The sequence below is a fragment of the Nerophis lumbriciformis genome, linkage group LG23 (assembly GCF_033978685.3).
Source record: "Nerophis lumbriciformis linkage group LG23, RoL_Nlum_v2.1, whole genome shotgun sequence".
NCBI classification, from domain to species: domain Eukaryota; kingdom Metazoa; phylum Chordata; class Actinopteri; order Syngnathiformes; family Syngnathidae; genus Nerophis; species Nerophis lumbriciformis.
Window position 1 is genome coordinate 6,660,338 of NC_084570.2, and position 27,163 is coordinate 6,687,500.

Consider the following 27,163-nt stretch of genomic DNA (forward strand, 5'->3'; position numbering starts at 1 on the left):
TATTTTAGGCTTCATAATGTGCCACACATTTTCAATGGTAGACAGGTCTGGACTACAGGCAGGCCAGTCTAGTACCCGCACTCTTTTACTATGAAACCACGTTGATGTAACACGTGCCTTGGCATTGTCTTGCTCAAATAAGCAGGGGCGTCCATGGTAACGTTGCTTGGATGGCAACATATGTTGCTCCAAAACCTGTATGTACCTTTCAGCATTAATGGCGCCTTCACAGATGTGTAAGTTACCCATGTCTTGGGCACTAATACACCCCCATATCATCACACATGCTGGCTTTTCAACTTTGCGCCTATAACAATCCGACTGGTTCTTTTCCTATTTGGTCCGGAGGACACGACATCCACAGTTTCCAAAAACAATTTGAAATGTGGACTCGTCAGACCACAGAACACTTTTCCACTTTGTATCAGTCCATCTTAGATGAGCTCAGGCCCAGCGAAGCCGACGGCGTTTCTGGGTGTTGTTGATAAACGGTTTTTGCCTTGCATTGGAGAGTTTTAACTTGCACTTACAGATGTAGCGACCAACTGTAGTTACTGACAGTGGGTTTCTGAAGTGTTCCTGAGCCCATGTGGTGATATCCTTTACACACTGATGTCGCTTGTTGATGCAGTACAGCCTGAGGGATCGAAGGTCACGGGCTTAGCTGCTTACGTGCAGTGATTTCTCCAGATTCTCTGAACCCTTTGATGATATTACGGACCGTAGATGTTGAAATCCCTAAATTCCTTGCAATAGCTGGTTGAGAAAGGTTTTTCTTAAACTGTTCAACAATTTGCTCACGCATTTGTTGACAAAGTGGTGACCCTCGCCCCATCCTTGTTTGTGAATGACTGAGCATTTCATGGAATCTACTTTTATACCCAATCATGGCACCCACCTGTTCCCAATTTGCCTGTTCACCTGTAGTATGTTCCAAATAAGTGTTTGATGAGCATTCCTCAACTTTATCAGTATTTATTGCCACCTTTCCCAACTTCTTTGTCACATGTTGCTGGTATCAAATTCTAAAGTTAATGATTATTTGCAAAAAAAAAAAATGTTTATGAGTTTGAACATCAAATATGTTGTCTTTTTAGCATATTCAACTGAATATGGGTTGAAAAGGATTTGCAAATCATTGTATTCCGTTTATATTTACATCTAACACTATTTCCCAACTCATATGGAAACGGGGTTTGTAAAAAAGGCTTAAAAGCCCTTCTTTTTAAAAAAGCCTTTTTTTTTTTTTTAGATATATGCATACTAATTATAGCTATTTGGCTGTTCTAGTTTTTGTATTTTTATTTATTTATTATCTTTTTAATACACTGTAGCACTTTGAGATTGTTTACTCAATATAAAGTGCTTTTTACAAGTAAAATCTTATTATTATTATTATTATTATTATTATTATGTGTATTATGTTACAACACTGTAAAAAAAAAATCCTATTTTTATGGTTAATTTACTCTAAATTTCTACTGTAATTTTTCAATTTAAAAAAAAATAGTTTATAAAACTGTAGAATTGAAGACATTATCTGTAAATAAACAATCCGCCTGTTATTTTAAGTAATATGCCAGTAATGACAAACTATGTATATTTCTATTTTTTTTTTACAGAAAAATACCAAATTAATTAGACATAGCATTTTCTGTTTTCTTAAATTACTTTAAAATTCATGTAAAATTACAGTAATTATCTTTCAATAAATATGTAGCTTGTTATATATAAAGTCTGTCCATACTAACAATGCAACACAGGGGTGTCAAACTCAAATACAGAGTGGGCCAAAATTTTAAAACTGAACAAAGCCGCGGGCCAAGGTTGAACAAATTAACCTTTAACGTGCTATCGTCACGTCCGCTTTTCATCCATTCTAACATCGTTCGGACTCAGTCACAAGATATGTGCGGTTCCTGTACGCACACACGAGCGAATGCAACGCATACTTCATCAACGGCGATACAGGTTACACTGAGGGTGCCAGTATAAAAAACTTTAACACTGTTACAAATATGCGCCACACTGTGAATCCACACCAAACAAGAATGACAAACACATTTCGGGAGAACATCCGCACAGTAACACAACATAAACACAACATAAACACAACAGAACAAATACCCAGAATCCTTTGCAGCACTAACTCTTCCGGGACGCTACACACACACACACCTTGTAGCGTCCCGGAAGAGTTAGTGCTGCAAAGGGTTCTGGTTTGATGTGGATTCACAGTGTGGCGTATATTTCTAACAGTATTAAAGTTTTTTATTTGGCTACCCTCAGTGTAACCTGTATCGCTGTTGATGAAGTATGCGTTGCATTCTAATATGTGTGCATGCAGAAGCCGCACATGTTATGTGACTGGGCCAGCACTTGTTGGGCTGGCTGGCTAGCGTTTGGAAGACTCCCGGGAGGATCGGCGGGCCACCTTTAGTGTTAATTTGATATTGCCTCAAGGGCCAAGTGAAATTACACGGCGGGCCAGAGTTTGACACCCATGCTGTAGAATAAAGGTATTTTTCTGCAGAACCGTTTGCATCGTCACTTTATTAAAGGTGGTTGATCTTAACAATTCAGAAATAATCTGTAAAATAATGGTATTTTTCTGTGGAACTGCCAGCATTGTCACTTCATTGAAGGTGTTTAATCGTAATAATTTGGAAAAACTCTGTAGAATAAAGGTATTTTTCTGCAGAACTGTTTGCATCGTCACTTTATTAAAGGTGGTTCATCTTAATAATTTAGTAAAAATCTGTACGATATTTTTCCGCAAAACGTTTCATGAAAATTTCTGTAAACATAATGTTTTTGATCATTATTTGGTTTACAATGTTTTACTTTAATTTTATGGTTTTCTTTTGGCAGCCGTAGCTGCCAGTAGATGACCGTTTTTTTTTACAGTGAAGTGTATGTACAGTGGAACAGTTGTTGTAGGTGGGCTCCCTAATTTAAGGGGATTGGAGTCGACCACGCCACCTTAATCACTCGTCTTGAGAACTGTGTGGGCATTAAGGGCGCCGCCCTCAACTGGTTCCGGTCGTACCTAACCGACAGGAGTTTTTGTGTAAAAGTAAACAGTTTTATGTCGTCCACAGCTCCTTTACCACATGGGGTCCCCCAGGGCTCAATCCTTGCCCCAATTTTATTTGCGCTTTACCTTCTCCCCCTTGGTTCTATTTTTAGGAAGTACAGTATTGCATTTCATTTTTATGCCGATGATTGCCAGATTTATTTTCCCATGGCACAAAATAACACGGTTCAACGTCTTATTGACTGCCTGCACGACATCAAAGTCTGGCTTTCAGCTAACTTCCTGAGCCTAAATGAAGACAAAACAGAAGTTATGTTGTTCGGTCCAAGTCGCTCTCCCTCCCCCAACGTTGACCTCGGCACTCTGACCCCGTATCTCAGCGACTCTGTCACAAACCTGGGGGTAAAGTTTGACTCAGATTTTAAATTCGAAAAACAAATCAGCAGCGTCGTTCAAAAAAGCTTTTATCAATTACGCCAAATAGCGAAAGTGAAACCGCTTCTATCAAGACATGATCTTGAGAAATTAATCCACGCTTTTATCTCGACTCGTCTTGATTACTGTAATGCCCTGTATGTAGGCATTAGCCAGGCCTCCCTCGCCCGCCTGCAGCTCGTGCAGAACTCTGCTGCTCGTCTGCTAACACAGACCCGCAGACGTGAGCACATCACCCCTATTTTAGCGTCCCTTCACTGGCTCCCTGTGCGTTACCGAATACATTTTAAACTCCTTTTATTTGTTTTTAAATGTCTAAACAACCTCGCGCCAACCTATCTCTCCGACCTCCTTCAGCCTTACTGCCCCACCCGATCCTTAAGATCAGCCGATCAGCTGCTGTTGACGGTCCCTGACACAAGGCTGAAGCTTAGAGGTGACAGAGCTTTCGCCGTTGCTGCTCCCAAGCTCTGGAACGACCTACCCCTGAGTGTTAGACAAGCCTCCTCTCTTCCTGTTTTTAAATCTCTCTTAAAAACATACTTTTATTCCATGGCTTTTAACACTGAGTGATATCCATCCTGCAATGGCGCCCCATAATACACCTGCTGTGATCCTGTTTTTATGTTTTTATGTTTTTATTAATTCTATTTTAATTATTTATTTTTTATCGTGTTCTGTTTGTGTTGTGTTGTGTTTGCTCGGTACTCGTTTTATCTTTTAACCTGCTCATTGTACAGCACTTTGGCTACCCCTGTGGTAAATTTTAAATGTGCTTTATAAATAAAGTTGATTTGATTTGATTTGGAGTAACACTAAAGACTATTGGAGTCGTGTACGACAGTGCAACGCTCCAAAAAAGATCTGGCAAGAAGGTGAAGCATGGGCCGAGTCCAAGTGGGGCCGACCTTGCCGCTGCTATGGGCGAACAATCCCTCGTGGTGGTTCCTTTTACCATGCGCGGCTCTAAAGGAGATGGAGTTCACAGCCATGAACATGTTCTCTGTCTGCCATCTGCAGAAATCACGATGAATAAATGATGCAACATGTCTGCATCATGTTCCAAATGACTTCCCCCCGTCTTGGTTGTTTTCCTGGCAAGGCGGGATCTTCCACTGTGGAAAACATATTTGTACATACGCTAACATACAGCAGGTGCACCCAATGATGAGAGCATCCCGTCTGCCCTCATGTCCCGCATCTTTTTCAGACCTCGTTTGCGCCTAATTTCATTAAAAAGACGCTCTTCCTCGGGTCGCTCAGTCTGCCTCCCGCCCACGTGCTGCACGCCACACATTCAAAACCACATTTTTTGTAGAGAAAAGAAGACAGTAGAGTATTTTCCCGCATGTATTTCAACACCTTTTCACCAAAAGCACACATTTGCAGTGTTTCTCCTGCAAATTCTCACTCCTATGAACTACTCTGTAATTGTCTTCATGCGACAAAGGCCAATGTTTTCCTTGTGTCTGGGGAGTGCATGCAGCGCTTACTCCTCAGCTTGCATACCAGCACAAAATAAACACGGCCGAGGAAAGAAGGAGTAAACATTGCACGCAGGAGGTAGACACAAACTGGCGGACATCATTTCAAGAGCAGACACACACACACACACAAAAACATATTTTAGCTCAACTATGCACAGTACACAGAGAAGCTACTACACACTGCTATGCAGTATTGACAGTACATGGTAGGGGTGGGTTGATCCATCAAAATATCGACAGTAGTGGTATCAGTAGAATGTTGATACTAGCGTGACAAAATCAATATTTTTCAGTCCACAAATATATTTTTGATTTGTTGTACAGTGGTACCTCGGTGTCACAGTGAACCTTGTAAGATATGGTCTTACTACCTACCATGACCTTTCGCTAAAAATTGACATTAACTTTTGTGGAGGATGCATATATGTTTAAGAGTTATTTCTCTATTCATAACCATGTTTGGGTCAGTTAGTACTTTTCCTTTGTATATTCTACCAGTCTCTCTTTGTCTTCAGATTGTCTGTTTAGTGTCTTAAACCATCAGGAATGTGAAACTAAACCCCCAAATCTTCCTTATCAGTGTTGCGAGAGGGGGGGGGGGCTTTCTTTGTGTGCAAGAAGTTGGCTTTTCCGTTTGAATGTCAGATCAATTAGAGTAGCCGATATGAATGTATTGGTTAAGTCGATCTCCTAAAGCTTTAGTAAAAACTTGAAAATATTCCAATTCTGTCTTGATGGTCCTTCTTACTCAGCATATATGCCAGTGGTTCTTAACCTGGGTTCGATCGAACCCTATGGGTTCGGTGAGTTGGCCTCAGGGGTTCGGCAGAGCCTCCGCCGCGGAGGTCAAGACACGCCCGACTCATCGTGTAAATAAAAATTTCTCCTTGTCGGCGTATTATGGATACCCCCAAACAATGTTCCCTCTAATTTTCCATATGTGTGGAGCAAACGCAAAAACTCCTTGAGCATTCAGTGGAGCACATGTGAGCGACGTCAGACCTGCAGCACACCTGTCCCAAACATGACTAAATAACAAGTTCAATGTTTTATTATTATAATCAAATGACAGCAGTTATTTCCATGAGATTATTTTGTAATATAAGTGTTTAGGCCCACTTACAATGACTATAACATATTGTTTTTCATGAGCTGCGTACTAGTATTATATGTCTGGGTGGGGGTCCTACTTTGGAATTAATGTGTACGCCTTTTAGATATCACATTTAGTTCCCACTAAAACATTCACATGTGGCACAATGAGATGTAAAGATGGGATCATGTGTACATTCCTGTAGCTTTGTTTGTAAAATATATCTTTATTAGTATTTCTTTAATATAATAGCATCATTTTATGTTCAGTGAATGCGCATATGAAACTGGTGGGGTTCGGTACCTCCAACAAGGTTAAGAACCGCTGATATATGCCATCGAAAGAACTTGGGATTGACCAGTAACTTAGATTCCCTGGGAGGAAGAGCTGGTCGACGCAACACTTTGTTTTCCAAGCATGGCAAGAAAGAAAGTGAGCGCGAAGGATGATATTCATTGAATTAAAGAAAGACATCATCACAAACATGAGAGAGCGTGTATCCAACTTGGCGAATCACTGCTAATCTGTAGCGTTACTGAAGCGGAATGGTTCTAACACAAGCCAAGAGTGTTGAAATAGCGAACTTCATTCATGACAATATGGAAAAGCTGCTGATGGTGTGTTTGACAGCAGCTGGAAGGAGATACCGTAGAAGTCCGCTCTGCAAGGTAAATGCTGTACATTAATATTATATTACGGCATAAACTACTTTAGTTGTTAGTAGTACATTCTATTAGATTTTTTTTTTTTTTTTAACAATATTTAGTGTGTCCAAACTGCAGCCTGCCGGCCAATTGCGGTCCACAAGCGCCTTCAATTTGGCCCGCGAGACATGAGTTCATTAAAGCATTGCACCGTGAGGTGCTTTCAAACTTATCTTAAATACCAGGCGATCTTTAAATGCCACACATGTGCTGCAATCTAGTGGATAATGTGAGTAACTCAGATCAACGACCCTTGTTGTAATAGCAGATAATTTACTTGTATGACCAATTATATTAATTATTTATCCGTTATATATACACACACACACACACACATATACATATATACTGTATATAGAGTATTATATGTGTATATATATATGTGTGTATATATGTGTATGTATATATATATATGTGTGTGTGTGTATATATATATATATATGTGTATATATGTATACATATATGTATGTATATATATGTATATACATATATGTATGTATGTATATATGAATGTATATATATATGTGTGTGTATATATGTGTGTATATATATGTGTGTGTATATATGTATGTATTTATATATATGTGTGTATATATGTGTGTATACATATATGTATGTATGTATATATGTATATATGTATGTATATATATGTATGCATGTATATATGTATATATATATGAATGTATATATATATGTGTGTGTATATATGTATGTATATATATATATATGTATGTATATATATATATATGTATGTATGTATGTATATATGTATGTGTGTGTATATATATATATATATATATATATATATATATATATATATATGTGTGTGTGTGTGTGTGTGTGTGTATATATATATATATATATATATATATATATATATATATATATATATATATATATATATATATATATATATATATATATATATATATATATATACATATGTCCCCTAGTCAAACGTTTGGACACCCATGATCTAAAAATGTGTTTTTCTTTTTAAAAAGCATGGGGGAGGCAAGCACAAATGAACTTGATTCTAATTCATTGCAATGGGAGGCATTGATTTAAGAGTTCTGTCACAAAACCAATAAAGTTTGTAAGTCATGTCTGGCTTTGTGTTTTGGTTATTTTTCGCAGTTTAGTGTTCTGTTTTGTCCTCGGCGCTCCTTCCTCTCTTTACTTTTCTTGTTGCTTTGGGCACTGAGTGGACACACCTGTCATCAGTTTATGATGAGCGGTCCCACCTGTCTCCTTAGTAATCACCACCCTTTATGTTCTTTGGTCACCCGGCCTCACGCTGCGTTCCATTCACCTCAGAAGTTGGAAGTGGGAGCTGGGAATGACGTCACATCCGAGTTGTGAGCGTTCCAGGTAGGAGATCGGGAATCAAGATGGCTACGTTGTGCTCGCCTTGTCTGAATGCAAACAACTTTCGGGAAATTGTGCACTCTTTCTGCAACCCTCAAACATGGTCTATGGAGTGACAACACAGACGATATTGCTAGTGTATATTCACATGAAATGAATGTGGTTTACACTTCAGTGTCGTTACCATAAACGTACAACATTACATTGTATAAGTCTGATTTACCGCCATAAGAACTATTTAGAAGTTAAAGTTAAAAGTTAAAGTCCCAACGATAGTCACGCACACACACTAGGTGTGGTTAAATTACCCTCTGCATTTGACCCATCCCCATGTTCACCCCCTAGGAGGTGAGGGGAGCAGTGAGCATCAGCGATGGCAGCGCTCCGGAATCATTTTTGGGGATTTAACCCCCAATTCCAACCCTTGATGCTGAGTGTCAAGCAGGGAGATAATGGGTCACATTTTTATAGTCTTTGGTATGACTCGGCCGGGGTTTCAACTTACGACTAGAGATGTCCGATAATGGCTTTTTTGCTGATATTCCGATATTGACCAACTCTTAATTACCGATTTCGATATCAACCGATATCGATATATACAGTCGTGGAATTAACACATTATTATGCCTCATTTTGTTGTGATGCCCCGCTGGATGCATTAAACAATGTAACAAGGTTTTCCAAAATAAATCAACTCAAGTTATGGAAAAAAATTTGAGATGTCCGATAATATAGGCCTGCCGATATTATCGACCGATAAATGCGTTAAAATGTAATATCGGAAATTATCGGTATCTGTTTTTTTAATTATCGGTATCGTTTTTTCTTTTTTTTATTAAATCAACATAAAAAACACAAGATACACTTACAATTAGTGCACCAACCCAAAAAACCTCCCTCCCTCATTTACACTCATTCACACAAAAGGGTTGTTTCTTTCTGTTATTAATATTCTGGTTCCTACATTATATATCAATATATATCAATACAGTCTGCAAGGGATACAGTCCGTAAGCACACATGATTGTGCGTGCTGCTGGTCCACTAATAGTACTAACCTTTAACAGTTAATTTTACTCATTTTCATTAAATACTAGTTTCTATGTAACTGTTTTTATATTGTTTTACTTTCTTTTTTATTGAAGAAAATGTGTTTAATTTATTTATCTTATTTTATCAATTTTTAAAAAAAAGTACCTTATCTTCACCATACCTGGTTGTCCAAAATAGGCATAATAATGTGTTAATTCCACGACTGTATATATCGGTATCGGTTGATATCGGTATCGGTAATTAAAGAGTTGGACAAAATCGGAATATCGGATATCAGCAAAAAGCCATTATCGGACATCCTTAAAAAAAATGCCAACATGGCACTGCCATATTTATTATTGAAGTCACAAAGTGCATTATTTTTTTTTAACATGCCTCAAAACAGCAGCTTGGAATTTGGGACATGCTCTCCCTGAGAGAGCATGAGGAGGTTGAGGTGGGGGGTGGGCGGGGTTGAGGTGGGGGGGTAGGGAGTAGCGGGGGTGTATATTGTACTGTCCCGGAAGAGTTAGTGCTGCAAGGGGTTCTGGGTATTTGTCCTGTTGTGTTACGGTGCGGATGTTCTCCCGAAAAGTGTTTGTCATTCTTGTTTGGTGTGGGTTCACAGTGTGGCGCATATTTGTAACAGTGTTAAAGTTGTTTATATGGCCACCCTCAGTGTGACCTGTATGGCTGTTGATCAAGTATGCCTTGCATCCACTTGTGTGTGTGAAAAGCTGTAGATATTATGTGACTGGGCCGGCACGCAAAGGCAGTGCCTTTAAGGTTTATTGGCGCTCTGTACTTCTCCCTGCGTCCGTGTACACAGCGGCGTTTTAAAAAGTCATCAATTTTACTCTTTGAAACCGATGCCGATAAATTCCGATATTACATTTTAAAGCATTTATCGGCCCGATAATATCGGCAGTCCGATATTATCAGACATCCTTACTTACGACCTACCGATCTCAGGGCGGACACTCCAACCACAAGGCCACTGAGCAGGTAGAAGTGCCCATAACGGATATGATAGAAGCAGATATGATTGTTTACATCCAGAGGAGCCATCTTTGAAACAAACTTGGGGGTGGTGAGAATGTTCCGACTTACTGATTCGGAAATCCGACTTCGAAGGGCGTTCCAGTTGAAACTTCGACTGAGAACTCGGAAACTCGCGACGAGTCTATTCATTTACCGTATTTTCCGCAATATAAGGCGCACCTAAAAACCTCCAATTTTCTCAAAAGCTGACAGTGCGCTTTATAATCCGGTGCGCCTTATATATGGACCAATATTGAGCCACAACAGGTCTCGCAACTACGGGATGCATAACGTAACCCCAGCCTCTACTGTAGCGTCCATTCTATGCGCCTTATAATGCGGTGCGCCTTATATATGAACAAAGTTTTAAAATAGGCCATTCATTGAAGGTGCGCCTTATAGTGCGGAAAATACGGTATTTTATTGATGTATTTACTTGACAGGGACAGCACAATGAAACATTGCTACCCACAGGTAACCGATGTCAAAGTACATAAGACTTCTAGCTACAGGCTAATTTGCAACCCTTGTCCCTGGTTAGGCTTTTAAAGAAAAGTTGAAAAAGTCTAAGTTGTTGTATTTTTTTTGCCTTGCTTTGCAGAATTGAAATATATATTCTTACCTGTGTGACAGGTAGGGGGTGCTAGAACACCCTGGTGAGGCTATAAATAGGAGAAGAAGCCCTTTGGCCTTCCCTTTGCCCCAAAGCCTGACTATGAGTGTTTGGTGAGCAGACCTGCTAGCTACCAGGTAGGTGTTGATTTTGGTTTTATGAGTTTTGTTTGATGTTTGCAGCCACTACATTGGAATAATAATGCACATACCCCTTTTATAGTGTGAACTAGAAACCCAATACCCTGGTAGAAGTGTGGAGTTTTGTGCCTGCCTGATATTGTGGTAGGGGTAGCTTTTAGGAATGACCTTTTGTTGGGTTATCCGGTCAGGTTACCATGAATTGATTTACGTGGACCCCGACTTAAACAAGTTGAAAAACTTATTCAGGTGTTACCATTTAGTGGTCAATTGTACGGAATATGTATTATACTGTGCATTGGCGTTGTTGGGCCTATTTTAGGGGGGCTCAAGCCCCCCTAAAATATTCTTAAGCCCCCCTAAATAATTTGGTGTTTATTATTTTTTATTTTTTTTTATTTTTTTTTTACAAATACATGCCGACATATTCATTATAAAGTGGCTCGAATATGAGTTTAAATAAATAATCATATAATCCAGTGGTTCTCAAATGGGGGTACGCGTACCCCTGGGGTTCCTTGAAGGTATGCCAAGGGGTACGTGAGATTTTTTTTAAATGTCTGTCAAAAAGAACTGTGAAAAGAAATGCAATATTCAGTGTTGACAGTTAGATTTTTTGTGGACATGTTCCATAAATATTGATGTTAAAGATTTATTTTTTTGTGAAGAAATGTTTAAAATTAAGTTCATGAATCCAGATGGATCTCTATTACAATCCCCAAAGAGGGCACTTTAAGTTGATGATTACTTCTATGTGTAGAAATCTTTATTAATAATTGAATCACTTGTTTATTTTTCAACAAGTTTTTAGTTATTTTTATATATTTTTTTCCAAATAGTTCAAGAAAGACCACAACAAATGAGCAATGTTTTGCGCTGTTATACAATTTAATAAATCAGAAACTGATGACATAGTGCTGTATTTTACTTCATCTCTTTTTTTTCAACCAAAAATGCTTTGCTCTGATTAGGGGGTACTTGAATTATAAAAATGTTCACAGGGGGTGCATCACTGAAAAAAGGTTGAGAACCACTGATATAACCTGTCATTATTCACTCAGTTTCCCCTCATTTCATAGCGTAAGGTAGAGAGCCCCTTTAGTGTGTCGGTATCCAATCCATTCCACTTGTTCATATAGAAAATTCCAACATCACTCAAAATCCAGTCCGCATTTTCTCTGCAACCTTGCTTGCGGTCCTTGGACTTGTTCATATAAAAAAAATGCCCACATCACTCTTGTAGAATCTATATAAAGTAATATACATTAGCATATTGTTAAAATAATGAAAAAACATCATTAAATATATTTGTTTTATTGTATTGTTACATTAATAGCTGTTGTATTATTATAGGATGGCTTGTTAAACATTTCATAGGATGTTCTGAGGGAGGAAAAACCAAGACATTTAATATAAAATGTAAAATGAATAAATACATAAAAAGAAAAAGTAAAAAAATGGTTAAAAGCCATCGTCCCGGGGACCATTTCATCCCGTGCATTTTTTTAAAATAATAATAATAACAATGAATAATTTCTAAGTCTTTGTTAGCCGTTTGTGAAGTTTTGTGCTCATGCGCTACGTTCGCTTGCGTCCTGTGCATCTCCTGGGGGCTAAGCCCCCCCCTGTCCTTAAAAGCTAGTGACGCCCCTGGTACTGTGCAATCTACTAATAATAGTTTCAATCAATCAATCAATCAAAGTCTCAAGTCTCCAGTTTTAGCTGGCAGGCCTGGTTTTAAAAGGTATTGAACTTTATTTTGATAATGTGTATTAGTGTTGTCTCGATACCAATATTTTGGTACCGGTACCAAAATTATTTCGATAGCTTTTGGTACTTTTCGATACTTTTCTAAATAAAGGGAACCACAAAAAATGGTATTATTGGCTTTATTTTAACAAAAAAATCTTACGTTCCTTTCAACATGTTTCTTATTGCATGTTTGTCCTTAAATAAAATAGTGAACATACTAGACAACGTATCTTTTTATTAGTAAGCAAGCAAACAAAGACTCTTAATTTAGTCTGCTGACATATGCAGTAACATTATTATTATATTATTTTCCATTCTATTGCACAAGATCAAGCCCGCGGAACAGAGAGACACTGTAGGCTTACACACAAACATCCATCCACAAAAACCCAACGCCCTCGACACAAATCCCATAGGGGTGATGGAAGGATGGTCAGCGCCGAGAGCTGCGGCCAAACACCATGACCCCGCACTCCCTTCCCTCTGTTGCTAGATATCTCGAGATGTACGTTGTAATATGTATATGTGCTTTGCTATGGAGGTTTTATTTTTTCCCCACTCCAGACTGGGCCCCCTTAGGAGCTCAGTCTAGATTGTATTTTTTTAATCATCCTTCCCCAGCGTTTTACCTTATTCCCCATCTTTTACGGGGCACCTTGTGGCAACCCATCAGCGTTCCTGTTCTGTAACCCTGTACACTGTTTATTTGTCTAATCTTGAACGGATTTGTGCTGAAAACAAAGTTTTGTTGTACTTGTGCAATGACAACAAAGACCTATCTATTTACCTTTTTGTCAAAATTATTAGACAAGTGGTAGAAAATTAATTATTAATGTACGGTACTTGTTCATTTACTGTTAATATCTGCTTACTTTCTCTTTTAACATGTTCTATATACACTTCTGTTAAAATGTAATAATCATTTATTCTTCTGTTGTTTGATTCTTTACATTAGTTTTGGATCATACCACAAATTTGGGTATCAATCCGATACCAAGTCGTTACAGGATCATACATTGGTCATATTCAAAGTTCTCATGTGTCCAGGGACATATTTCCTGAGTTTATATACATAATATGTATTTTTTTTTTAAACAAAAGATGTTGTGATGCCAAAAAATATTGACGTAATCATAGTAGTATTGACGAGATATGTTCCTGTACTTGGTATCATTACAGTGGATGTTAGGTGTAGATCCACCAATCGCGTTTGTTTACATTGTGACACCGGTGAGCTTTCTGATTGATTGATTTGCAACTTTTATTAGTAGATTGCACAGTACAGTACATATTCCGTACAATTGACCACTAAATGGGAACACCCGAATAAGTTTTTCAACTTGTTTAAGTCGGGGTCCACGTTAATCAATTCATGGTAAGCTACGGTGTGTAGGTAATACTATACTAACACCGGTATACCGTACAACCCTAATGTGTATTTTCAGATGATATTTTAGTGTTCATTATTGATGTATTTGTTGAATTGTATTGCTTTTTTACTAATGTCATAATAGGGAGGAGTGCAAGCTATAGCGCACTATTTATCACTGTTTTTCCCCACCGTAAACTTGTGCCAATGTAAAGGTACGTTTTAGTCATTTATTCAGGCGTGTGAGGGTTATAGGTGCAGAGGCTTAGCCTAAGTCAGATTGATTGCATATGTGATTTATGGTTTGTTTAATTTGAATTCATTATACCCTAAATATATATATTTTTTAAATAATTGACCTATCCAAGGCTCCAATTACTTCACATCAAATATTCCACTTGGATTAATAGTTTTTGTGGAAGATTTTGCATATTTTGTGTGTTTGCCATAAAAAAAACATAGTTTTCTTTGACAAAAAGGGCAGAAAACAAACAAAAAAACATTTAAAAACAAACAAACAAACAACAACTTAGATTTGAGGGATAGATGTGAAGTTGATGTAGACTCTAGAGATTTAAGCGTTAAATAAATAATGTATGTATGCCCTGGCACACCAATATAATAGTTTCATGACCGAAGCAAAACACTTTTTACACTTTTATACTGAAATAAATACACCTACACTTTATTAAATAAAAACATAGAAAAAACTACCAGCAGCGGTAAAGTTTCGATCCATGAAGGAAAGAAGAAAGTGAATGAATGTTTATAACTGAATACATTTAAATATGCATAAAAATGTGTTTTCTTTTGTATTATTTTTTTAAATGAATTACCATTTATGACAACCTTTTTTCCAAAACACAATATAGAATGTGAGACATAACAGGATAATGCATACATTTATAATTTCTTTTCAAAGCTTTTACAAAAAAAGTGGGACCCCAAACATTTACTGCGGGGCCCCATTTTTATGACTTGATGGGGCCATTTTGAACATTCCTAGCGCCAACACTGCATCATACTAAGAAATGCAGTTTTATTTGCCGTAATGAAGGTGATTAAGATTAGTTTAGGGGAGCGGCTCCACACTGTGGATGGAGACACATAATTAGCTTGTCAGCCAAAGAAGATCAGCATTTGCGTTCGGCTTTAAAAGGCATTAAAATTTCACGAAAATCGTCCGATACCGCATACTTGCCAACCCTTCCCGATTTTCCCGGGAGACTCCCGATTTTCAGTGCCCCTCCCGAAAATCTCCTGGACAACAATATTGGGTGCGTGCCTTAAAGGCACTGCCTTTTAGCGTCCTCTCTCACCTGAAAAGGAGACTATTATATATGTCTCCGTTATCCATAAGTTTATCCATAACCCATAAAGTAGGCAGGCACGGAGCTATTTCTCAGCGTGTGTTTATTCCAGCCGGCACGTTAATACACTGACACACAACATCCGGATTCCCATCATGTATTGCTTCAAAACTACGGCAAGTAGTAATGTCCAAAAACATAACAGAGACGAAGCAGAAGAACGAAGAAGAGACATGGCGACGACGAGTTAAGAAGTACGCTTGCAAGTTCCAAAATGATTGGAAAAAATAATTTCAGTTCATCCAGGACAGCTCGAAGGGGAAGGGGTATGCTGCCTGCACACTTTGTAGATCAGACTTTTATGTGTGTGTATATGTGTAAATAAATGAACACTGAAATTCAAGTATTTGTTTTATTTATATATATATATAAATAAAAGAAATACTTAACTTTCAGTGAATTATATATATATATATATATATATATATATATATATATATATATAAATCAAAGAATACTTAACTTTCAGTGAATTATGTATATATATATATATATATATATATATATATATATATATATATATATATATATATATATATATATATATATAGAATTCACTGAAAGTTAAGTATTTCTTTTATTTATATATGTGTATGTGTATGTGTATATATATATATATATATAGTAGAGATGTCCGATAATATCGGCCTGTCGATATCGGCCGATAAATGCGTTAAAATTTAATATCGGAAATTATCTGTATCATTTTTTTATTATCGGTATTGTTTTTTTTTTTTTTTTTTTTTAATTAAATCAACATAAAAAACACAAGATACACTTACAATTAGTGCACCAACCCAAAAAACCTTCTTCCCCATTTACACTCATTCACACAAAAGGGTTGTTTCTTTCTGTTATTAATATTCTGGTTCCTACATTATATGTCAATATATATCAATACAGTCTGCAAGGGATACAGTCCGTAAGCACACATGATTGTGCGTGCTGCTGGTCCACTAATAGTACTAACCTTTAACAGTTAATTTTACTAATTTTCATTAATTACAAGTTTCTATGTAACTGTTTTTATATTGTTTTACTTTCTTTTTTATTCAAGAAAATGTTTTTAATTCATCTATCTTATTTTATTTTATAATTTAAAAAAAAAAGTACCTTCACCATACCTGGTTGTCCAAATTAGGCATAATAATGTGTTAATTCCACGACTGTATATATCGGTTTATATCGGTATCGGTCGATATCGGTATCGGTAATTAAAGAGTTGGACAATATCGGAATATCGGATATCGGCAAAAAGCCATTATCGAACATCCCTAATATATATATATATATATATATATATATATATATATATATATATATATATATATATATATATATATATATATATATATATATATATATATATATATATATATATATATATATATAAGAAATATTTGAATTTCAGTGAATTCTAGCTATAAATATATTCCTCCTCCCTTAACCCTGTAACACCCCTTTTTGTAAAATTACAACGTTACCTTTAACCATCCTAAAAAACAATCTGTTATAATTATTATTTTTTATTTTTTTTACCACATTTACAATATTGGATTGTACATTTGTTCATAACTCACACCTTCTGGCCATGAACTTGCACAACCTCTCATGTTTTCCTTCCAACAACATCTATTTGTTTCATTGGACTGGATTCACCAGATTCAAGTAAATAAAATGTCTTTTATATTTTTATTGGTTGTTATTACAATGTCTAGAGCATGTACATATGTAGTTATTGTGGAACAGATGCATCAAATTTAATTTAGAGCTTGTTATATAATTGTTGCAATTATACAACACTGGGTGAATGTGGTAGTAATAGCTGGCTTGTTGCAGTGGGCTCAAACAGGTTGTATTCCCTCCACTACTTTACTGCCTGAAATATTTTCTCTATACATGGATATTATACATTCTACCCTTGTGTTGTGTTCTGGTCAAATTTGACTAAAAGTTTTATCTCTAAAAAAAATTTAGTTAATTGATCAGCCTGACCTAAAATTCCATGACTTTGTCCACAAAGAGGATATCAACAGACAATTCAGTTCTGGGGGAAGGAATGTTCCTGAATGTGTGGAATGTTCCTGAATGTTTTCCTTTTAGTATGATAATTAGAGCCATTAAATCATTTGTCACATTTGTCCAAACATACATAAACATTTTTTTTAAACTCTTCGATTTCTGCATCAAATGCCTCCTACAACATCTGAAAGGTCAAAAAAATTTTTTTTTAGGTTTTTCTATATTCGGGTCTTACAGGGTTACGCCCCTCTGGCCCCGCCCACCTCAACCCCCCTCCCCTCCCATCTCCCAAATTCGGTTGGCAAGTATGCGATACCGATGAGCGGCCGATTGATGGGAACAGAACAGCCCACCCCTAGTACAGGTTGAAGAACCACACGGTTCCTAATTATTGATGTTGGTTCAGAGAGGAGCCAGATGAGGTGGTTCGAGCATCTGAGAGGTGCCAGATGAGGTGATTCGAGCATCTGGTCAGGATGCCACCCGAACGCCTCCCTAGGGAGGTGTTTAGGGCACGTCCGACAGGTAGGAGGCCACGGGGAAGACCCAGGACACGTTGGGAAGACTATGTCTCCCGGCTGGCCTGGGAACGCCTCAGGATCCCCCGGGAAGAGCTGGACGAAGTGGTTGGGGAGAGGGAAGTCTGGGCTTCCCTGCTTAGGCTGCTGCCCCCGCGACCCGACCTCGAATAAGCGGAAGAAGATTTGATGGATGGATGGGTTCAGACCGCAGACTCACTGGACGTCTGCTCGCTCCGCCTCAACCGGTCTCGAAGTTTGAGGAGCAGCTTGCACGCCGGTTCCGTGTACTGCTTGTTGGCGAGGCCCAGCACCAGCGGCACCACCGCCATGCTCCCGATGCCGGTGCACGAGAGCACGATGTGGGTGGTGGAACTCCACTTGGTGTCGCTCATCAGCAAGGCCATGCACACGTGCATGTAGATGAGGTACGGCACCCAGCACGCCAGGAAGGTCAGCGACACGGCCACCACGCAGCGAGCGTAGCGCAGGTTGAGCCTGTGCTCCCGGTCCGAGGCCTGACCGCGCTCCACGGAGCGATGGAGGCGGCAGATGTCCCTCAGCTGACCCTGGGTGATCCACAACACGCGGCCCGTCATGGCGGCGATGGTGAGAATGGCGGGCAAGACCAGGCCGTACACTTCCAGGTAGAGGAAGGCGTTGGGGAACACGCGTCGATACGAGCAGCACACGGTCACGTTGGTGGAACAGCTGGACACGGCGGTCCACTTTGGGCCTCGGGCACAGCAGCCGTTCCAGTCCGGACCGTCCCAGTTGTTCCAACCAAAAGCCGGCAGGGACGCGTAGAGAAGCGGCGGCGCCCACACCAGCAACAACGCCAGGGGGAAACTGCGATGCATCCACAAGTTGCTGTAGTGCAGCGGCTCCACGATGCAGATGTACCGCTCGTAGTGGACCATGACCAAGTTGAGGAGGAACGCCAGGAAGAGGAAGTTTGGGAAAATGTGCACGGCCAGACAGGAGCCGAAGCTCAACTCCCGGTTGAGCGCCATCAGGGGTATGAAAGGCAGCGCCACGCCCGTGCACATGTCCGCCACCAGCAGGCTCACGAAGAAGTAGTTGGGCGTGTTGTGGAGCTGGCGGTTGCACAAGATGCCCGAGATGATGAGGAGGTTGGCCAGAATGATGGAGGTCGACAGCGGGACGGTGATGGCGTAGATCAGGTGCTCCTCGTCTTTGTTCATCGTCCGGAGGGGAGGGGCGATGGGCAAAGCGGACCAGCTTCACCTACCGGCAACGTGTGGTAACCCTGCGGGACACCCAAGTGACACTGATTATTTACATTAACCATAGTTCAAACACGGATGACATCTATTAATCAGACAAGAAGCAAGGAATCATACAGAGACAGAGTTCACTTTAGCTCGAGGAGACACATGTTTTGGGCTGTATTCTACAAACCCTGTTTCCATATGAGTTGGGAGATTGTGTTAGATGTAAATATAAACGGAATACAATGATTTGCAAATCCTTTCCAACCCATATTCAATTGAATGCACTACATAGACAACATATTTGATGTTCGAACTCATAAACTTTTTTTTTTTTTTGCAAATTAACTTAGAATTTCATGGCTGCAACACGTGCCAAAGTAGTTGGGAAAGGGCATGTTCACCACTATGTTGCCTTTCCCTTTAACAACACTCTGTAAACGTTTGGGAACTGAGGAGACACATGTTTTAAGCTTCTCAGGTGGAATTCTTTCCCATTCTTGCTTGATGGACAGCTTAAGTTGCTCAACAGTCCGGGGGTCTTCGTTGTGGTATTTTAGGCTTCATAATGCGCCACACATTTTCAATGGGAGACAGGTCTGGACTACAGGCAGGCCAGTCTAGTACCCGCACTCTTTTACTATGAAGCCACAATGATGTAACACGTGGCTTGGCATTATCTTGCTGAAATAAGCAGGGGCGTCCATGGTAACGTTGCTTGGATGGCAACATATGTTGCTCCAAAACCTGTATGTACCTTTCAGCATTAATGGTGCCTTCACAGATGTGTAAGTTACCCATGTTTTGGGCACTAATACACCCCCATACCATCACAGATGCTGGCTTTTCAACTTTGCGCCTATAACAATCCGGATGGTTCTTTTCCTCTTTGGTCCAGAGGACACGACGTCCACAGTTTCCAAAAACAATTTTAAATGTGGACTCGTCAGACCTCAGAACACTTTTCCACTTTGTATCAGTCCATCTTAGATGAGCTCAGGCCCAGCGAAGCCGACGGCGTTTCTGGGTGTTGTTGATAAACGGTTTTCGCCTTGCATAGGAGAGTTTTAACTTGCACTTACAGATGTAGCGACCAACTGTAGTTACTGACAGTGGGTTTCTGAAGTGTTCCTGAGCCCATGTAGTGATATCCTTTACACACTGATGTCGCTTGTTGATGCAGTACAGCCTGAGGGATCGAAAGTCACGGGCTTAGCTGCTTACGTGCAGTGATTTCTCCAGATTCTCTGAACCCTTTGATGATATTACGGACCGTAGATGGTGAAATCCCTAAATTCCTTGCAATAGCTGGTTGAGAAAGGTTTTTCTTTAACTATTCATCGATTTGCTCACGCATTTGTTGACAAAGTGGTGACCCTCGCCCCATCCTTGTTTGTGAATGACTGAGCATTTCATGGAATCTACTTTTATACCCAATCATGGCACCCACCTGTTCCCAATTTGCCTGTTCACCTGTGGGATGTTCCAAATAAGTGTTTGATGAGCATTCCTCAACTTTATCAGTATTTATTGCCACCTTTCCCAACTTCTGGCATCAAATTCTAAAGTTAATGATTATTTGCAAAAAAAAAGTGTTTATCTTTGTAGCATATTCAACTGAATATGGGTTGAAAATGATTTGCAAATCATTGTATTCCGTTTATATTTACATCTAACACAATTTCCCAACTCATATGGAAACGGGGTTTGTAGTTACAGATCAAAACTACGTTCTAAAAGTCAAGCCCGCGCGCTTCTATTTACCGTATTTTCCGCACCATAAGGCGCCCTGGGTTATAAGCCGCGCCTTCAATGAACGGCATATTTCAAAACTTTGTCCACATATAAGCCGCCCCGTGTTATAAGCCGCATCTAACTGCGCTAAAGGAATGTCAAAAAAACAGTCAGATAGGTCAGTCAAACTTTAATAATATATTAAAAACCAGCGTGATGTGGGCGCGCATGGAGTCGTATATCAACATGGACGGAGCTGCGTGAAAAAAGCCACCCGGCCTCTTCGCGTAAACTTACCTTAACCACTCGCTCATCTTTTCTTCATCTATCCATCCCTTCGAGTTAGCTTTTATGATGACGCCGGCTGGAAAGGTCTCTTTTGGCAAGGTCTTCCTTTTGAATATCACCATGGGTGGAAGTTTCTGGCCATTAGCATGGCAAGCTAGAACCACAGTGAAGGATGACTTCTCATTCCCTGTGGTGCGAATATTCACCGTACGTGCTCCCGTTGTATCCACAGTGCGGTTCACAGGAATATCAAAAGTCAGTGGAACCTCGTCCATGTTGATAATGTTCTCTGGCCGGATCTTTTTTCCAGCTATCTTGTTTTTACAATATGCACGGAAAGTAGCCAGCTTTTCTTGAAAGTCTTTAGGCAGTTGCTGTGAAATAGTAGTCCGTGTGCGGATGGAGAGATTGCGTCTTTTCATGAACCGGAAACCTGTCGCTTAGTAGGAGCCATTTTGTGGTCTTTACAGATGTAAACACACAAAGGAAATGAAACGTAATATCCGCGCGCTTCTTCTTCTTCTACGCGGGCGGGTGGTTGCTTACAGTAGAAGAAGAAGCGCTTCCTGTTCTATGGGGGCGGGTGCTTACCTTGGCGATTGCTTGCGTAGAAGAAGAAGCACTTCCTCTTCTACGGGGAAAAAAGATGGCGGCTGTTTACCGTAGTTGCGAGACCGAAACTTTATGAAAATGAATCTTAATATTAATCCATATATAAAGCGCACCGGGTTATAAGCCGCACTGTCAGCTTTTGAGTAAATTTGTGGTTTTTAGGTGCGGCTAATAGTGCGGAAAATACGGTATTTGGAAGGGCCCTATTACATCACTGAAGCTGTCGCTGAGGGAAGGGGGTAATCTCGACAACTCCAGTTAGACACAATATATGATTATAGAATAAATAAAAAATTTGGTGACCTAGGTCATATCGCCTTGTTTCTGCTCTGTCTGCGTCACGGCGGTGTTCGGCCTCGGCAGTCAGCAGGCCGAGTCTGAACACAACACTGATATAGTCAACACACACAGCTACAAAAATACCATTTCAGCACAATTGACAATAATTTATATCAACGGCCCTTAAGCATAGAGTTATAAGGAAGTGTTTGAATATAGAAAAAAAAATCACAGTATGACCCCTTTTAGAGTTTATGCAACCTCAACAATGTGACACTGATGTCATTTACAACCCACTTTTAAGCCTAAACAGGACTTACACTTACAATGCAAATACACTGTGTGGAGGGGGGCTCCAGCTCCACCCCCTCTCTCCTCCCCGGCTGCTGCCTTTTAACAGAGTGACAGGTGATTAGATAACCAGACCCAGGTGGGCCATCTACGCACCTGTCGCTGATCTCGAAGCCGGTCCTGGCACACCCCGCTTCGCTGCAGGTCCACAGGCCACGCCCCCCCTCCACACACTTATATATAGTATAGACCATGAAAAATATTTCATTGCAATAAATCATCATCTTGGGTGAAAACAATATGGCACAATAATGTTCTTGGTCAGAAAATTTGTGTTAATAATTATTTTGGCCATCTACTTTTATTGTTTTGAACAAGATATATTTTATATAAGAAATATAACTCTCTCTCTTTCTCTCTTTCTATCCAGTTATTTTGTAGACTTTAGGCAACACTTTTAACAAGAATAATTCAACAATCAGTTTTTATTCTTCATTTTACATACACTTTTCCGTCAAAAAAATATTTTCATAATTTAACGCATGGGTAGTAGTAGCAGTAAATATATATTCGATACTATACCGATAGAGCCTTAAGTATCGGCCAATACCGATATTGATTTTGTAGTGTGGTGTGTTGGAAAAGGTTTGATCAAGTGACATTACTGAACCAAGTAACAATGGTAGGTATGAAAAAACACTCACCTATTTATTATTACCTGTATATAAATAGACTTGTGCTGTCTTTAAATTGGAGTGAAGTGGTAATAGTTTTTCTGGCAACACCTTGTGGTCACAATACTCGATTAACTTATGCTCATGATGCCGTAATTTGGATGATGTGGACACGTTTGTTACTGGACACTTTTGCCTTGGAGGATTTATATGACTAAAGTTGAAGTACCAATGATTGTCACACACACAAGAGGTGTGGCGAAATTATTCTCTGCATTTGACCCATCACCCTTGATCACCCCCTGGGAGGTGAGGGGAGCAGTGAGCAGCAGCGGTGGCCGCGCCCAGGAATAATTTTTGGTGATTTAACCCCCAATTCCAACCCTTGATGCTGAGTGCCAAGCAGGGAGGTAATGGGTCCCATTTTTATAGTCTTTGGTTTGAACTCCCAACCTGCCCATCTAATTATTTGATGCATGTTTATATTGACAAATGTTTTATACTGCAATATTGTCCAATTAAGGACACTTATTACGTACGTCTAGCTTCTGTGCTATTGTGTGCTTAGCTGCTGTGTAGCTGCTAGTAGCCTATATCCTACCATGTTTACCTTTTTGTAAAATGACTTGACTGACATACAAGAAAAGACCAAACTTGTGTGTTTATTGGAGGACATTTAGATGTTAACAGGCTGTCCAGCTCTGCGCAAGTAAACACACTGAATCGGAATGCTTATATCAGCGGTTTTAGATGCAAGCCCATACTTGTTTATTTTTGCTCACAATGTAGTAGTAGTAGTAGTAGTTGTTGTTGTAGTAAGTCCTCATGTCCACCACAGTGGACATGAATGCTCAAACTACAGACTAGGCACCCAATTTCTATCTTTTAGAAACCCAATTGTCACGAACACGCATCACTGCGGTAATTGTGACCTCAGGTTGCGTGAGACAGGCGGCGACGTGCAGGTCAGAGTCTTTTAATAATTACCAATAACACAGAGGTGTGCAATAGGGAAGTGAGCAAAAGCATAAGCAGGCTTGACATAAGCAAAACAAAGAAATGCAAAGCAGTACAACAAATAGCTTGCTGGTTTTTGCAATAACAAACAGACAGTAACCTTTGTCGGTCAAACGGCTGGCGGGCATATTCTAGTTCTCTGATTAGCGATCAGAATATGGAAGTAGAATTGTCTCAAATCAATTTATATATGTGATATTAATACCTATGCATATATTAATAAATTTACAAATACAAATGTGATATACAAATAAATGAATAATTTGTATAAACAAACGTGTATTTGTAAATATATTTTTGAGATTTGAAAATATATATACATGTAAACATGTGACATACAAAAAAAATCCAGAATTTGTATAAATAAACGTGTATTTGTAAATATATTTTTGAGATTTGAATCTAAAAATGCTTGATTTTGTATTTTGTATTGAATTTACATATGTGGATCGCTTTTGTGCTATTGTGTCGATGAGACATTCCTCCCACAAACCAGATGCACAAATAAATGTGACCTACACACTCCCCTGAACAACCAGCAGAGTGCACTGCAGCCAGAGCGGTCTGGGTCACAGAGCATTATATGCATAGTATGCAAAATGCCCGGAGCTCTCTGCACAAAAACAATCCACGTCTTTACAGAGAGAACGCACAACGGGCCTGAGCTAGCTAACGTTAGCGTTGTATTAGCTAATGCGAATTTATCCAGTTAATCTGAAAAACCGTGCTAGCTGCTTATTTTATTGTATCAATGCCGTTTAATCATTAAACTTTAATGACCTTGTCCCGATGTAGGTACTGATCTCTTATCAGGCTGCAGGGCCCTCTGCTGGTTGTTCAGGGAAGTGTGTAGGTCACATTTATTTGTGCATCTGGTTTGCGGGAGGAATGTCTCAGACACTAAAGCAAAAATGAAAATTCAATATAAATACAAATACAAAATCAAGCATATTCAAATCTCAAAAATATATTTACAAACACACGTTTATTTATACAAATTCTTGATTTATTTGTATGTCACATTTTTATATTTATACATTTTATTTGTATATATTTTCAAATCTCAAAAATATATTTACAAATACGCCTTTATTCATCCAAATTATTTATTCATGTATTTGTATGTCACATTTTGTATTTGTATATTTATTAATATATGCATATAGTATATTAGGGGTGTAACGGTACGTGTATTTGTATTGAACCGTTTCGGTACGGGGGGTTCGGTTCGGATGTTTGAACGAGTACACGTGCTAGCAGCGACCGGGCTAGGACAACATGTAAAAGACAGAGCTGGAAGACCCTCCTGCCTCGTTAAGATCTCCCGTTTGGGAACACTTTGGCTGCGCGATACAACAATGGAGGACGGAGGTTTGCCGACATTGTTCAGCAGCTGCGTCTGACAACACGTCAAACATGTGTTGCACCTTTCCTGCTTCCGGCTCCCAGACCGTAGTCGAGGAGCGCAGGTTAGACACTCCTCCAGGGCCGATGTATTCTCGGGGTAAACACCCTTGACTCTAACCGGCAGTGGGTCTCCACAGCTCCGGACTCCAGGGTAAATGACGAGTCCGGCGATTAGTTGCAAATTGTGGCTTTATTGAGGTCTTGCACATAGCCAATCCAACAAATCTGTCTGGAGCCGTAAAAAATTAAAAGCCATATTACGTACAGATAGTGTGTCATGAGATATAAATTGAATTAAGAGGACTTAAAGGAAACTAAATGACCTCAAATATAGCTACAAATGAGGCTTAATGATGCAATATGTACATATAGCTAGCCTAAATAGCATGTTAGCATCGATTAGCTTGCAGTCATGCAGTGACCAAATATTCCTGATTAGCACTCCAACAAGTCAATAACATCAACAAAACTCACCTTCGTGCATTCACGCACAACATTAAATGTTTGGTGGACAAAATGAGACAGAAAAAGAAGTGGCATAAAACACGTCGGAGAAAGTTGTACATGTAAACAAACTACGGTGAGTTCAAGGACTGCCAAAATTAGTAGGACACAACGGCGCTCGCCAAATACTCGAATCAGTGAAGCATGTTTAATACAAACAGTGTGATTTATAACAATTAGGGAGGTTTGTGTCATGTTTGTCCTCCTACAGAAACCATATTAAAACAAAACTTTAATTTTTTCCCCTCATTTTTTTCCATTTTTCATACATTTTTGAAAAAGCTCCAGAGAGCCACTAGGGCGGCGCTAAAGAGCCGCGGGTTGCCGACCCCTGGTCTAGTCTCTTACGTGAATGAGCTAAATAATATTATCTGATATTTTACGGTAACGTGTTAATAATTTCACACATAAGTCGCTCCTGAGTATAAGTCGCACAAAGCCGGCCAAACTATGAAAAAAACTGCGACTTATAGTCCGAAAAATACGGTAAGTCATATTTCATATGATGAGATATGTAAGATTATTTTGAGAATGAAAGAATGGATGGATGACATAAATTCAGAATGTTTATCATGGTTCTTCTTCTTTGTACTTTGTAAACACTAAGTTGGAAGAGTTTCTTGAAGTGGATCATAGTACATTGTTCCATAATTTGATTCCACATACTGATATACTGAAGGTCTTAAGTGTTGTACGTGCATACAAATGTTTTAAATTACATTTTTCTCTGAGATTATATTTCTCTTTTTTTTTTTTAGAAGAATTGTTGTATATTCTTGGGTAGCAGGTTATAGTTTGCTTTGTGTATAATTTTAGCTGTTTGCAAATTCACTATGTTGTGGAATTTCAGTATCTTTGATTCAATAAATAAAGGATTTGTATGTTCTCTATATCCAACATTATGTATTATTGGACGAATCCCCAGCCAATCACTGGACAGACGGCTGATATCCACACGTATGGAGGATGACTGAACATAACAAAAAAGTAGAGATGTCCGATATTATCGGCCGATAAATGCGTTAAAATGTAATATTGGAAATTATATATAATATTTTTTTATTATCAGTATCGGGGTTTAAATTTTTTTTTTTTTTTTTTTTTAATTAAATCAACAAAAAAAACACAAGATACTCTTACAATT

At 39.0% G+C, this 27,163-nt stretch overlaps 1 protein-coding gene and 1 long non-coding RNA gene across 3 annotated transcripts in view; one reads left to right on the top strand and one right to left on the bottom strand.

The window, feature by feature from the left end:
• The first annotated feature begins 8,032 nt into the window (after window positions 1–8,032).
• The window catches only part of LOC133622469 (uncharacterized), a 35,466-nt gene continuing 16,335 nt past the window's right edge, over window positions 8,033–27,163 (top strand). For both annotated transcript variants that reach the window (XR_009817779.1, XR_012051122.1), the window contains exons 1-2: window positions 8,033–8,127; window positions 10,831–10,947. This is a non-coding gene — a long non-coding RNA (uncharacterized lncRNA). The remainder of the gene's footprint in view (window positions 8,128–10,830; window positions 10,948–27,163) is intronic.
• gpbar1 (G protein-coupled bile acid receptor 1) overlaps window positions 18,185–27,163 on the bottom strand; it is a 9,736-nt gene continuing 757 nt past the window's right edge. The window contains exon 2 of the mRNA XM_061985252.2: window positions 18,185–19,251. Coding sequence (XP_061841236.1) covers window positions 18,185–19,186 — 1,002 coding nt within the window. The 5' untranslated portion in view covers window positions 19,187–19,251. The remainder of the gene's footprint in view (window positions 19,252–27,163) is intronic.